The sequence below is a fragment of the Pseudochaenichthys georgianus genome, chromosome 9, assembly GCF_902827115.2.
Source record: "Pseudochaenichthys georgianus chromosome 9, fPseGeo1.2, whole genome shotgun sequence".
NCBI classification, from domain to species: Eukaryota; Metazoa; Chordata; class Actinopteri; order Perciformes; family Channichthyidae; genus Pseudochaenichthys; species Pseudochaenichthys georgianus.
In genome coordinates this window covers 13,229,570-13,244,245 of record NC_047511.1, presented here as the reverse complement: position 1 = coordinate 13,244,245, position 14,676 = coordinate 13,229,570, and the positions used below count along the sequence as shown (strand labels likewise).

General features: G+C 42.5%; 1 protein-coding gene across 2 annotated transcripts in view; it reads left to right on the top strand.

Moving 5' to 3' along the window:
• The window catches only part of kank1a (KN motif and ankyrin repeat domains 1a), a 66,624-nt gene that overhangs the window by 47,873 nt on the left and 4,075 nt on the right, over positions 1-14,676 (top strand). For both annotated transcript variants that reach the window (XM_034092001.2, XM_034092002.2), the window contains exons 3-9: positions 291-2,930; positions 4,823-4,960; positions 6,663-6,771; positions 7,035-7,271; positions 9,292-9,379; positions 9,769-9,988; positions 14,065-14,207. In XM_034092001.2, coding sequence (XP_033947892.1) covers positions 291-2,930; positions 4,823-4,960; positions 6,663-6,771; positions 7,035-7,271; positions 9,292-9,379; positions 9,769-9,988; positions 14,065-14,207 — 3,575 coding nt within the window. The remainder of the gene's footprint in view (positions 1-290; positions 2,931-4,822; positions 4,961-6,662; positions 6,772-7,034; positions 7,272-9,291; positions 9,380-9,768; positions 9,989-14,064; positions 14,208-14,676) is intronic.

Here is a 14,676-nt window from a genome sequence, read left to right as displayed (position 1 = left end):
AGTTGCATCTCACATAGTTTTGGGCTGACTTAAAGCACCCCCTTGCCAAAATGATTATCACTCATGCTTTTAAAGCAGGGATGTGAATAACTTCAGACGTGTTTGTGCTTGCACTGTGAAATTGTTAGTGGCCGAGGAAACTCTTTGCCTGACACACGAGTTGTTTCAGTGCAAACACTGCATCCTTTGGAAATTCTTGTGATGGTTTCTTTTTTTAAAGATAGAGATGTTTTGCTTTCCAAAAATCTGAACAATCGACTCATTTTTTGGCCTTTTGCTCTCTGTTTCAGAAAGAGGACAAAGATGCCCAAGCACAGAGACCGAGAAGGACTCTGTGGCCCCCTACTATGTTGAAACTCCCTATGGTTATCAGCTAGACCTTGACTTCCTCAAATATGTCGATGACATTGAGAGAGGCAACACCATTAGGAAGCTGAGTATCCAGAGGAAGCCGAAAGTGGCCAAACCCTTGGCGGTGCCTCGGGGCAGCACTGGTGGGGGCAGCACCCAGGCTGAATGGACCTCCACGGACTCCCTTTCCTCGTCCAACAGCGACGGCAAGCAGTCCCCAGTCTTCTTCAACTCCAGGCCCCAGGTCACTGCACCGCTCACCCCAACCTTCTCCAGAGCAACTTGTGAAGTCCCCCTGCAGCAATCTTATTTGGGCATCACAGATCAGAAGCTGTTACTGCCACCTCCTTCGCCAAGGTTTGCCCCTCGTCACAACCCCCAGGTGGAAAAAACCCTCATGGAGACGCGATTTCGTCTTGAGCAGGAGCGTCTGCTCATGCAGCCGCACAGCGATCCTCCGATGCAGCGCCGCCGTCTCGCCAGCTTCGGTGGCATGGGATCCAACAGCTCGCTTTCCTCTTACTCAGGCTCCATTGCCACAAGCCAAATCTCTCCCAGCACCCATCATCCTCTCCCCATCAACGGAAACTTCCCCAATGGAGATTATAATAACTACTACACGCAATCCATGGGCAGCTCCATTCGCCACAGCCCCATGAGCTCCGGCATGGCCACGCCTGTGACAAACGTCAGCCCATTACACCTACAACAAATCCGGGAGCAGATGGTTGTGGCCTTAAAGAAGCTAAAGGAGCTAGAGGAGCAGGTTAAAACCATTCCTATCTTACAGGTTAAGATTGCTGTTCTTCAGGAAGAGAAAAGACAATTGGCTGCTCAGTCCAAAAATCCAGGTCCTGGTGGCTTTCGCAAGCGCTCCTACAGTGTAGGCAGCGCTGACCAAATGGAGAACCCGGGACTCATCCAAAAGGAAACGGAGTTGCACATCATGGAGCCTGAAGCCCAGGAACAAAGCGCTCAGCGGCTGGAGGAGTTCAGACGTCTGGCTTCTGAGGTCCAAGCTCTGGAGAAGACGACCCTGGATAATAATGTAACTGAAATTCAGCCTCATAAGCTCAAGCAAAGCAAGTCCATTGGCATAGTTACTGATGAAAATATGAACAACCTTCCTCTCGGTCGGAGGACAAATGCACATTGTTTCCAGGATGTCGGAGTATCAACAGAGCTGCAGGAAATGCGCAGTGCTGCTGTTGGCGTGACCGAGGCCATGCTAGGCATGACCAGTGAAGCTGAGGGGGAGATCGAGCTCCAGCAGCAGACCATCGAATCGCTGAAGGAGAAGATCTACCGCCTGGAGGTGCAGCTGAAAGAAAGTACTCACCAAATAGAAATGGGGAAGCTTAAACTGGAGCTCCAAGCGGCCGGTGGGTCCAACAAGAAGAAAGCGGACAAAGGTTCGATGGCCAGGCCAGAGATGTACAACGCTTGTGTGGAGGCCAAAGTCCAGATGCGCAGCCAGGGAGTGGGTGACCATCTGGAGCTCAGTAATGCAAACACAACTAGAACTCTACAAACCCACACTATAGGAGTGTCCTGTCAACTCAGTGTGCAGAGTGTTGCCACAGGCCCAGAGATCCCCATGGACCGGTGGGTGGTGCGTGAGAGTGTGGAGGTAAAAGACCAATGTGTAGGGAGACGGGTGGAGACCTGCCACCAGCAAGTTGGCATGGAGATGAATGTTTGCGAGGTGGGTGTTAACACGGAGGAATCAGTAGATAGCTCGGCTCTCTGTAAACCCATGACGGAGTTGAGCAAAGAGTCGAGGTCCGTCGGCTGTGGGGATTGTTCAGTAGATGTGATCGTTGGTCCCATTAAGACGCTGGTGTCGCAAGGAACAGACCCAGATTACTTGCTCAAAGTGGACTCTGGTGTCATGGCCGCTCCTGAGTCAGCAACTCAGCAGACCAATACTGAGACGGAAGTAGTGAGCAAATCCACCAATACAAAGACAGCTGTCCTGACCGACTCTTTCACTGATATGGGGTTGATCACATGTGACAAAAACACCAACACGACTGTGTATGAGACGAGGACAGTTGCTGCCGGGGAGGGACTAATCAAAGATGTTCACTCAACGGTAAAGATGCGCTCAGTTGCTGTTGGAACCACCACGGACGAGGAGTCATTTGTTGGCAGATCGAGCTCTACTAAAACCAAAGACTTTGGGGTTGGACCAGTTAGCATCCATGAAAACTTCTTGGTTGGATTAAAAACGAGGAACATTGCATGCGGCCCATCCCAGGGAGCTGAATGTGTCACGAGCAGCAGCAAAGAGACTGCAGAGGTGGAGACTGAGGCTGCACCACCGCAAGCTCAGGCCCAGGGGGGCGCCGGACTGGACCATTACATCGAGAGGGTTCAGCATCTGTTACAGGAGCAACAGATGCTGCTGGCGGAGAACTACAGCGAGCTTGCTGACGCTTTTGGTCACCCCCAATCCCAGTTTGGATCCATCAACAGTCAGCTGGTCAGCACGCTCTCGTCCATCAACGTGGTGATGAAGCATGGAAGCGCAGAGGACATCCTCAAGCAGCAGCCGCACTCTGTGATCTCAAATGAAGGTGAGTGGTTAACTGCATTGGGCTCAGAGGATGCTAATGGCTCAAAATACTCAAATATGTTGCATAAATATAAATAGTTATTGTGATAATTGGGTGGAATCCAGAAGGATACTAGATCAAATTAGTTGCATAGTTTTGTCTCTTTGATTACAATTAAACATGTTTAGGTTATACATGTATAGTAAGCTTATAAACTAACATGTTGTTTAGTAGCATTCTGTGGTGTGCACTGTTTTCGGGAAAGAGCGATTACTCCCGAGTAAAACATGTCTATTACACTTAACTACCTCTTAAGTGTTTTTAAATATAGAAGCACTTAAAGTTGCCTGTGGAGATTTCTTGTAAAGAAACTAAAGTTACAACGTTTTTAATCATTTATATACACTTTTGTTTACATTAAACTAGCCCACAGTGTTCTTCTTCTCCATTTATTGTTGCATTTCTTGGCTAATGACGCCCTTATTAAAAAGGGAGCCTTTTTTAACAGAAATCCAAAACGTGGCTGAATCTAGCGCCATTAGATATATATATATATATATATATATATATATATATTTATATATATTATTATTATGGCAGTCAAATAATGAAATGTTTTCTGGTAAAGCAAATAAAATCGGAATGAATAGAAAACTAAAATGGAATAAAATATTTCCAATAATATAAAAATGGAATAAAAATACAATTTCCAATTTGCCTTAAAACGTTTTGCTCTAATTTCATGTATGAAATAAATGCATGTATTGCAAGGCTGTCGTAGGAAAATAAGCATAAGTCTAGATAATGTACTGACAAAGTAGGATGTAGTTCAGCACAGTCTCCGCTGTGGAGGCTCTAGTCTGGAGTGGAAGAGGTTTGTGGAGCGTTCACACACCGTCTAAAGAGAACCCTGATTGGATTGGACAGGCTAAGTTATCTCTGACCCTGAAATATGCGGCGGGGGATTTGGACGTGAGCCAACAATGAGCTCATTTCTTTTTGGGAACCAGTCAACGTGCCTCCAATCGGCCTCTTGTTGTTTTTGCATGCCGCTCCGCCCTCACTAACACCTCACTGTTGTTGCTGATTCATGGCTCCTTCTGAGTTACATAACATGCTTTCATGCTGGCGGGCACAGGAACGCGAGGTGATTGTCTTGTGTTGTATGAGGGCTGTTTTGGAATGTAGGAGGACTAAACAGACATGGTTTCTGGTCACGTAAATTATTTTTGGTTAATTGTGTTCAGTGCTGCACTTAAACTAAATTTAAAAAATGGAATGTAAGGACATCTTTTCAAGTAATGTAGTTAAGATTTGAGGTACTTCAGATATGTATTTCAACCTAAATATTATACTCTACTAGACTTCAGAAACAAGTTATTCCTCTATGTCTGAAAGCTTTAGGTAGTTTTCTAATAACTTACCATTCCTGTTCAGAGAATAAACCTTGTAACTTCACATTTGTTGTTGTTGAATGTTTGTGATAAGCTAAAAGACAAAGTGTTAAACTCTCCAACTTGTTAGGCATAATTAACTATTTAAAAGCCGGAAAATACACAACTACAAATCAGAAGACAGAGCTCCCACAGGACCGCGACAAAGCTACAGATATAAAATGATCTGAAGTAATGTGATGCATGTAGTAAATGATCTACTTAACAAATTATGAAGGAGTTAGCTCAACCTAAAACTTAGCAGTAAGGTGCGATAAACAGATTCATTCTCTGAAGTATGGATTATTTTTGTAAAGTAAAACAAGTTATACTTTTTACTTACTTTTTTGCCAATACAACATGTCCATATTTCAGGAAAAACTGTTGCAGTGTTAAGAAACTTTTTTTATATCACCTTACATTTTCTGTGCTGTCCTTTGCATTTGGAAACTGACTGGTCTACCGCTCCTCCTTTTTCAGAGAGCAGTCAGCAGCTCCAGTCACACATGGAGAAGACTCCATCGGACCTGACTCCTGCAGACACACCTGCACAGCAGCAGATCAGTGCAGCGGAGCAGAAGAGCCGTATGGACCTCCAGATGTCTACAGCGCTACATGGTACGCTTGTTTGGACGCATTTTTGTGATCAAACTGCTCATTGTTTAATGTTTGCTGCCAGTGTGCTGCTGTGCTGAGCCAACACATGTAGGGATGAAGGCTTTTATTATGGTTTGTAAATCGGATGTTCATGCACAAAGGCTGTTTCTTAAATGGGTTACGGTTAGGGCAATTTGTAAAGCTGTGGTTAGCTTGCTTAAAAAGCATTTCTTCATTGGGGAAGTGAAAATATCACATTTGATTGAGATGGGTTTTTCCCCGGTAACTTCTATCCAGAAGAGGAACATGACTAAACTAAATGGCTTAATGATTAACCTGATAGTCCTTTGAAACATGCTTAATTTATATTATATATTTTTGAGCCTATTTTCATTTAGTATCATACATTTTACATTTCTGGATTATAATTATGAATTACATCACTTAAATGGTCTTCTTTACTTTCTATGCTGGTTTGTAGATTAACTCATGACATTCCAACGTATTATTTAATTTCTAATGATATTCTGAAGATGCAAAGTAACCAAAGTTATCAAACAAAAGTATTTGAGTAAGGAGTATAGTATTTGACTCTGAAATGTAGTAGAGTATAATTTTAATAAGCATGAAATAGAATTACGTAAGTACTGCAAAAAAGTACAGTACTTGAGAAAATGTGATGGTTATACACCAGGCACCACATCACCATCAGCCCGACGAGCTTCCACCTGTCAAACGTGCCGAATGTTGCTGCTGACTGAGTGCACATGCCACTGTAGACATACGCCACTGCATGCATGTTGATACTTTAACACACACACACACACACACACACACACACACACACACACACACACACACACACACACACACACACACACACACACACACACACACACACACACACACACACACTCACTCAGATGTCCCCTGGAGCAGTAAAAGAGGCCCCTTCATCAGGGGCAAGTCTAGGCAGATGTGCTGAGAGTTCCTGGCTCTCGGCTGTTTTTGTTTTTGTTTTTTTTAGGCCTGTGTTTAAAACGACTGAGATACTTTCAGGGTTTGGGGCAACTTCCAGCTCCTCGCTGACAGAGTGCTTTGGAAAAAGCATGAGACGGACACTTAATTGCTACTTCCCTCTCTGCCAAAGCTCTTGATCATGTCAGAGAATCTTTAGTAGAGCATTCAGGCGTTATCAGGCCATTTGTACATGAACTGAGCAGGCTTGTTAGTTACTTTGTGCTTCTCTAACTGCAGGAGACACATCATGTTGAAGGGGATTTTATAATGAGGATTATCATGTCCAACATGCAATAAAACAAGAAGAGAAAATGCAGGGAAAAAAAACAAAAGTTCAGACTTATAACTTAGCATTACATCTATTTTAAACTCTGCATGGTTTCATTTTCTTTCTATGGTGTGATATTGATTTGCTCTATTCTTAGCTCAGTCTGCATTTGTGTACTGCTGCTGGGACATGAAAATGTTCCTTACCGGGAAAAATAAAGTTTGTGTCCGTCTATCTGCCATAGACATGAACACGTTCACTTCTTCTTTTAGAAGCAGTTAACATGTAACACCTGGCTAAATGAACAGCTGTCCTCATATTGGAATCAGCTGACTCTAAAACTAAGACGGACTCCATCCATAAAGTCCAGATATTATATTTATTGGGCATTTTGTGATCACTTCTAATGTAATCTTGTTTTCCTCTCGTCTTCAGGGCAGCCCTGCAGCCAAAACACCCTGAAATCCATCATGAAGAAGAAAGATGGCCGACCCGACTCCAACGGCACCAAAAAGAACCTGCAGTTTGTCGGCGTGAACGGAGGGTGAGTCATAATATACTCATTCTTACGTACATTATCTTTCACATTTTGGGGGCCTGTTTTTAACATGGTTATTTGGTAGTGTTTTCAAGTATTTAACTGAGGCTAAAAGTGGTTTTGTTATAAATGTTTATGAGGCTGTTGTGTTTATGTTCTTTCCCTTTAAACCTGGGCTTGTTAATATACAAGCGGCGGTCCAAACATCATGAAATCAAAGTGCAGTCTATAAATGTCTGCTCTTTGGTCGCCCCCTTGTGGCGATGCAGGTATGAGACTACATCAAGTGACGACTCCAGCTCAGAGGACAGCAGCTCCTCAGGTTCGGATGAAGAGGATGAGGAAGAGGAAGAGGATGAGGAGAAAGAGTTTGGAGAAAAGCCGGAGGGATTTCAGAACGTGGAGGTTAAGAGCACTCGGGAGGAGTTTCAGCCTGAGGGAGCAGAGGACGTGAAGAAGCAAAAGGAGGAAGAGGAAAGTTCAGAGAAGCAGGAGTTGAGAGAGAGGTGGGTTGATGAACAGTTCCTCTACAACAGTTTTTCATAGTTTCAATGTTAAGAAAGCTTTGTTTTGCTTTGATTTTCAAGAGTTGACTAATTTGATAATCGATTAATCTATCGATTAATGAAACGATTAATCGACTATTCGGACTATTACTGTACGCCTTGCACAATTTCTCAAACGCTCTTATTTAGCCATCAACTTTTAGATGTAGCTTGAGGTTGTTTTAGGCATGTGGAAACTAACAATGAAGACAATAAAGATGAATACTTGATTCCAAAATACATATATTATTGAAATAACTTAAATTGTGAACAAAACTAACATTGCTTTTTATTCAAATTAAATAAATAATATTTCACATCAAAAGAAACAACAGTGTTTTAACAAATCATATTAAATAATCTGATGACAGAATAGCTGAAACTTTAACAAACTAAATAATAATAATAATAATATTTTTATAGCGCCTTTCAGGAAACCCAAGGTCGCTTTACAAGTCGGGTAGGGGGGGGGGGAGTAGGGGAAAAAAGGCAGACAGGTTAAGGGGGTGGGGGGGGGGGGAAGTAGCGGACAAATAAACCTATTAAACTAACTATACAGTGGGGAAAGCCTTGGTAAAAAGGTGCGTTTTGAGGGCTTTTTAGAAAATGTCCAGGGTTGGGGCGCTGCGGATTTCGGGGGGGAGAGAGTTCCATAGGGTGGGGGATGCCACACTGAAGGCTCTGTCACCAAAAGTCCGCAAATAACTCTGTTACCTCTAATCATTATGTTTGTATAATGTAGTTAGCTCCGTGTGTTGCTGCTAGCATACATAACACCTGACGTGGAAACGTTACTCGTGGATGGGGGGCTACAGAGCTACTAGAAAGACAGTGGAACCCGGTGCATTCCTCCGTCTGGATATGGAGCACTTTTGATAATGTTTAGACAAATAGCTCGTGTTACCACCCTTACATGCTAAACTCTTATTCCACTTTTGGTAACGAGCATTCTCCACATCGAGACGGGTAAAGTTTAACCACCTCGGAGCGCGTTCTCTCCGCCATCTCCCGTGTGTGTGTGTGTGTGTGTGTGTGTGTGTGTGTGTGTGTGTGTGTGTGTGTGTGTGGTGTGTGTGTGTGTGTGTGTGTGTGGTGTGTGTGTGTGTGTGTGTGTGTGTGTGTGTGTGTGTGTGTGTGTGTGTGTGTGTGTGTGTGTGTGTGTGTGTGTGTGTGTGTGTGTGTGTGTGTGTGTGTGTGTGTGTGTGTGTGTGTGTGTGTGTGTGTGTGTGTGTGTGTGTGTGTGTGTGTGTGTGTGTGTGTGTGTGTGGTGTGTGTGTGTGTGTGTGTGTGTGTGTGTGTGTGTGTGTGTGTGTGTGGTGTGTGTGTGTGTGTGTGGTGTGTGTGTGTGTGTGTGTGTGTGTGTGTGTGTGTGTGTGTGTGTGTGTGTGTGTGTGTGTGTGTGTGTGTGTGTGTGTGTGTGTGTGTGTGTGTGTGTGTGTGTGTGTGTGTGTGTGTGGCAGCTGCCCGCGTGTAAACTGCCCCGCCCCCTCGCAAGCAGGCGGGGGAGAGAAAGATCGAAAATACATCATAGACGCATTTGTTTGCCTTTTTGCATATTAGAAACGAGTTGGCGACACTAAGACTGCGATATAATGTCTTTGTAGCAATAATACATGACATATATTTTTTAAATGTCTCCAGTACCGATACAAAGACCAATAAAGTTAGAGCTTAACGGGGCGTAAAACATACGTGATGACGTCACCAACGAATCGACGACTGAATTAGTTGGCAACTAATTTGGTAATCGATTAAGTCGATTAGTTGTTGCACCCCTAGCTCACACACAGTAGATGAAGATCATTCATAAGTTCAACCTTACAACTGCTTCATGATTTGATGAAACCAGCTGCAGCTGTACTTTTTCGGTCATATTAATGTGGGACTTGTTTTCATTTGCAACAGTTATTAGTTATATAAGGTGTGAATGAAATGGTATTGACGATATGCGAGTGTTTAATTGTGACTTGTTACTCCAAAGGTATGAGCTAAGTGAGAAACTGCTGGCTGCGAGCAACATTCTCAAAACTCACCACAGTGACCCCAAAGCTGTGAGCAGTAAAGATCTGGTGAGCAGGTTTTCTTTAGCGTATTTCAGTATCCTACATGAAGCTGAAGAATACCATTTAACGATATTTAAACAACGGTCCCTATTATGCTTTTTGGGGTTTTAATACTGATGTTTTAACTTTCTTTTAGCAAGATAACTAGATCAGACGTTTGTTCTTGTAGTTCGTCATTGTTATGGGAAGGGTAATTAATACTGCAACATGTCTGTATAGAATGTCAATCTTAAAAAAAGTTTTATATTTAATGCTTCTATAGAGATTTCTTTGAATGTCCACTTTAAAGGTCAACACAAGATTCAGATCAGGCCGGTTAGAGTTGTATCCTGTCAAAATGACGGGCGACCTTCAAATTTTACCGCCATTGTTAATTAAAATGATTGCATCCTCAGAGAGCCTGTCTGAACACGGTGCAGCACGAGTGGTTTCGTGTGTCCAGCCAGAAGGCTGCGATGTCAGCCATGGTGGAGGACTACCTGGGGGCCTTCGAGGCCATCTCGCCTGCCGTGCTGCGTCACATCGTCAACATGGCCGACGGAAACGGCAACACGGCGCTACACTACAGCGTGTCGCACTCTAACTTCCTGGTGGTGAAAAAGCTGCTGGATGCAGGTGAGAGATGAATCTGTAAACTGGAGATACATCTAGCAACTTAGCATGGATGCTTATTGTAAAAATAAACTATGGGCAAGGTCAATTAAACGTTGCTTGTGTTGATTCCCTGTTTTGTGCTGAGTAATTAGTTGAAAGGAAACCCTGACCAGTCTTCCTAAACACCTTTCAAAGCTTTCCTAATCCATCCAACCATGAGATTATCTTTGTTTTTCTTAAAATGCAACAAGCAGGGTTCGTACGGGTGCTTTTCAAGGTTGGGAAAGTGCTTGAATTTTGGGAATGGTGCTTGAAATTGAGATAAAGTGCTTGAAAATGTAAATGTTTTACTTTTACAATAAATTGCTGTCTGACTGAATAGTTCGCTTTTTAGATTAAAAGAAAAGAATTGCTTCGTTTCTACATAAAACATCTCCGCTGCGGCCTTCCCGCGCTATGCGCGCGACCTGCAAGTGTTTGTTACGTGACCTGGGCATTCTGATGAGTGATAGATGACTGTGTGCCAGGAGGCTGCCGTTTCAACGAGCGCTGGCTAGCAGAAGACAAATACAAGCCATGGCTAAGACGAGGGTCAAGCCCACGAGTAGCCTCCTGCAAAGTTTGCAACAAATAACGATGCGAGAGTCTGCGCTGACGAGCAACATGAAAGGTACGCCGTAGAAGAGCATTTTAGATTAGGCTAACGTTGCATGTTACGTTTGTTTAAGCTAACGTTAGCGAGCTGAATAGCAAACTCGATTGAGGGATAATAATAATTGCAGGGGACAATCATTTCAGAGGAGCGTACCTATGTTATGTTCGTTACAGTCGCCATCGTGTGGTGTTCAGAGGATGAAGCACTCACGGCATTTCGTGTTATAGTCATGAAATATAATCTATTGATTCGACACAGAGCGATTTTGAAAGCAATGCATTTCTACTGGTAGTATGTTTCGTACCTAAACCAAATGTGACTTGCTCTATTGAAATCAGTCACATTGACCCGAAGACACATTTTCGTTTGTATTACTGGTCTGGGGGAAGCTCGCGAGTGTGTGTGTGTGTGTGTGTATTTTTGCGTTTGTGTACCGGGGAAACACTCGCAAGAAACACCGGCTGTTGTTATGCTTGCTGTGACGTTACATTAGTCCGTTCTCTGCTTGTAATTATGCCGTTACAAGCTTGAAAGTTGTATTTATCATCTGAATTTGCCGAAACAAGTTTAATATTCTGAAAGCCAATACTTTGTTTATTTGAAAACAGATGAAAACAAACTGTCTTTTATATAAAATGTAAGTATTATACAAGTAAAACTACATTTTGTTTTAATCCCATGTAATTGTAGAATGAACACGGTCTTCCTTTGAAGATGTATAAGTCAGGTGTCTTGAGTAGTGAAAATTACCTACAAGTCATTGTACACATTTGTAAATATTATGTTCCACTTGTTACCATTGTGAGTCTATTTCTATGCAGCTCTGCGTGATTTTGTGGCTAAAATTCAGGCTAATACGCTACCAGAGGTGGAATAAGTACTCAGATCGTGTACTTTAGTAAAAGTAGAAGTACTCAGATCTTGTACTTGAGTAAAAGTAGAAGTACTCAGATCTTGTTCTTGAGTAAAAGTAGAAGTACTCAGATCTTGTACTTGAGTAAAAGTAGAAGTACTCATATCTTGTACTTGAGTAGAAGTACTCAGACCTTATACTTGAGTAAAGTAGAAGTACCAGAGTGTAGGAATACTCTGCAGCTAGTCTGAAGTACTTTGTAGACTGCAGGGTAGCTTGTGGATTTACTCCAGGTGGAACTAAAGTCTGATTTAACACTTGATTAGACTTTACATCATTCATCCACATCTGTGAAGTAACTAAAGGTGTTAAATACATGTAGTGCAGTAGAAGTACACCATGTACCTTTGAACTGTAGTGCAGTAGAAGTACACCATGTATCTCTGAACTGTAGAGAAGTAGAAGTACACCATGTACCTCTGAACTGTAGAGAAGTAGAAGTACACCATGTACCTCTGAACTGTAGAGGAGTAGAAGTACACCATGTACCTCTGAACTGTAGAGGAGTAGAAGTACACCATGTACCTCTGAACTGTAGAGAAGAAGAAGTACACCATGTACCTCTGAACTGTAGAGAAGTAGAAGTACACCATGTACCTCTGAACTGTAGAGAAGAAGAAGTACACCATGTACCTCTGAACTGTAGAGGAGTAGAAGTACACCATGTACCTCTGAACTGTAGAGGAGTAGAAGTACACCATGTACCTCTGAACTGTAGAGGAGTAGAAGTACACCATGTACCTCTGACTTGCGTTCACTACCAACCTAAAAGTACCTCAACAATTAATCAATAATGTATTAAAAAGTTATTTGGCTGATTGTTTTATATTGACTCAGCCAGATTATATGGGAGGCCCAGTCTACGTACAGATCACTAATTTTGAAATATTAAACTTAGTTTTCTTTTCTTTAATTTTTCATCCTCGTGAAGAATGCTATCACGAAACACACATGTGGTTGTTTATAGCATAAAGAACATCTGATTTAATGTGAGGTCGGGAAATAATCATTTGAGTAACAGCTGTAAGATGCTTGAAAAGCTGGAAAATGTACCTTGGAAATGCTTGAATTTGACTTTGGAAAAGGTGTAAGAACCCTGATCAAGAGTTTAGTTTTTCCTCCCCGACAACATCATCAGACCACCGGAAGCTTTTATGTTCCTGAGCTCTCCACACTTCTCTCCCTTCCTTTTTACCTTCAACATATCATGTGACTGCAGAAAGACAATGGTAACAATGATACTGAAAGACATTTAGCAACACTTCTGCTCTCTCTTTGCCCGTTTCTCACTAATAGTCAACATTGCAGATTACCTAAGCCTCCCTCAGCTGAGCTCTACAAGCATCTGCAGCACAGCACAGCAAGCATGAGGAACGTTTTGAGGGTTTTCTATACTATATGTTGCATCTAGCCTTGGTTGTTGCCTTTTTTTCCTTTCTATTTTTTATATTTATTTCAATAATTTAAACAGAAAACTATAAACTCTATAATAACAGAATCCCATGCAAACTAATTGAGCTTTGAAAAGGTAGAACAAAAGCTTCTTCAAACCAAAAAATATCTAAAAATAAATAAATATTATGCTTGGTTTGTCTTTTTTGAATGTTATCTTCACTATGGCATTATTGTTTGATCTTAATGCGTGCAGCAATTTGTATACTTTTGAGTTTTAAGGTTTCAAACCTGTGAAAAAATCTCACATACTGTTTTAGTGTACATATACGCCGCGTGTAAGTATGGGATATTGGACGCAGCTTTTCCATTTTAAAGTAGTAAACTGTACCTCGGCAAATGCTAGTAGACATGCTAGTGACAAAGGGACACTTCTGTTTTAATCACTACACTTAACTCAAAGACACAGAATATCACCAGCTGATCAAAGGAATTATCCATTGCTTCTGGAGAATGAATCAGAAATGTACGGAGGGATATAGACAAAGTTATCATACTTGACACCTAAAATTGTTATTTTGGAAGTTTTCTTTCCCCTATCCTGAAAGAAGACATGTTATGACTGCAAAATGTCATCAAAAAATAAAAGGGTTTGCCTTTAGTGCCTTGACTCAAGTCCCTGAATACTTCCTCTGCCACTCAGCCATCTCCCTGAAGGCTCAATAGAGTGTGATGAGGTCCCGGCCACTCGCTGTTTTAAAAGCCTTTTGTGTCCTCTGCCTTTTGTCTCGCTGTGCTCTGTGACAGCCAGTCCACCCCCCAGGTCCCATTGTAGCCTTTGTCCTCCCAGTTCCTTAAACCCCTCCTCCCCTCAGCAGGCAGGGCAGCCCCCCTCATACCCGCCTCACCTCCCATCGGATGGCTCTGATGTCCTGTCTCGTTTTGCAGATGAGTTCTTTTAGAGTTCAGACAATGCATCATGGTCCCGACACACGTCCTCGTGCATTACTGTGTTGAGTGACAGGCAGCGACAAATCGATCATACAGGAGACGTAGCATACAAGTGTACAAGGACCACCCGCAAGTACTCCCCCCAAGCTACTCCAGAGTGATTTTAAACATGTTTGTGTGTTTCAGATGTGTGCAACGTGAACCAGCAGAACAATGCGGGGTACACGCCCATCATGCTGGCCGCGCTGGCCGCAGTGGAGTCGCCCAAGGACATGCGTATCGTGGATGAGCTCTTCAGCAAGGGCGATGTAAACGCTCGGGCCAGCCAGGTCAGTAACGCAGAGGTCAGAGGTCAGAAGGCAGCAGCAGGGCACAAACACAGGGTTCAGGTTTCAATGAGTAGGGAAATTAAGTTGTGAGGGCAAATCAGGCACTCTTTTGTTTATTAAGTAAGCCGGTTAAAGCTAACAGGAAGCAGCAATTAACAGTGAGAAACCAGCAGCGTATACAGGTGTTTTTAAAAGGAAAAAACAGCAATTTTTGTGAATAATTAGAAAATCCAATAGACAAAGTCAGATCATGCAGATCATTCTCAGTTGAAGACTTAAGTATTCTTTTATTTTTGCTTTGTTCAGTTACCTTTTTTTCCCCTCTATGTTTGTGACATTTCATTTTTTTGTTTGAGCAGTCTATCGATTCCCTCGGTTTGATTCTTTTCAGTAGTCTTTGTCACTTCCATGTGACAAAGACTACTGTTTTTTTCCATGATGTAGGTTTCCATCATTATCTCTATATATT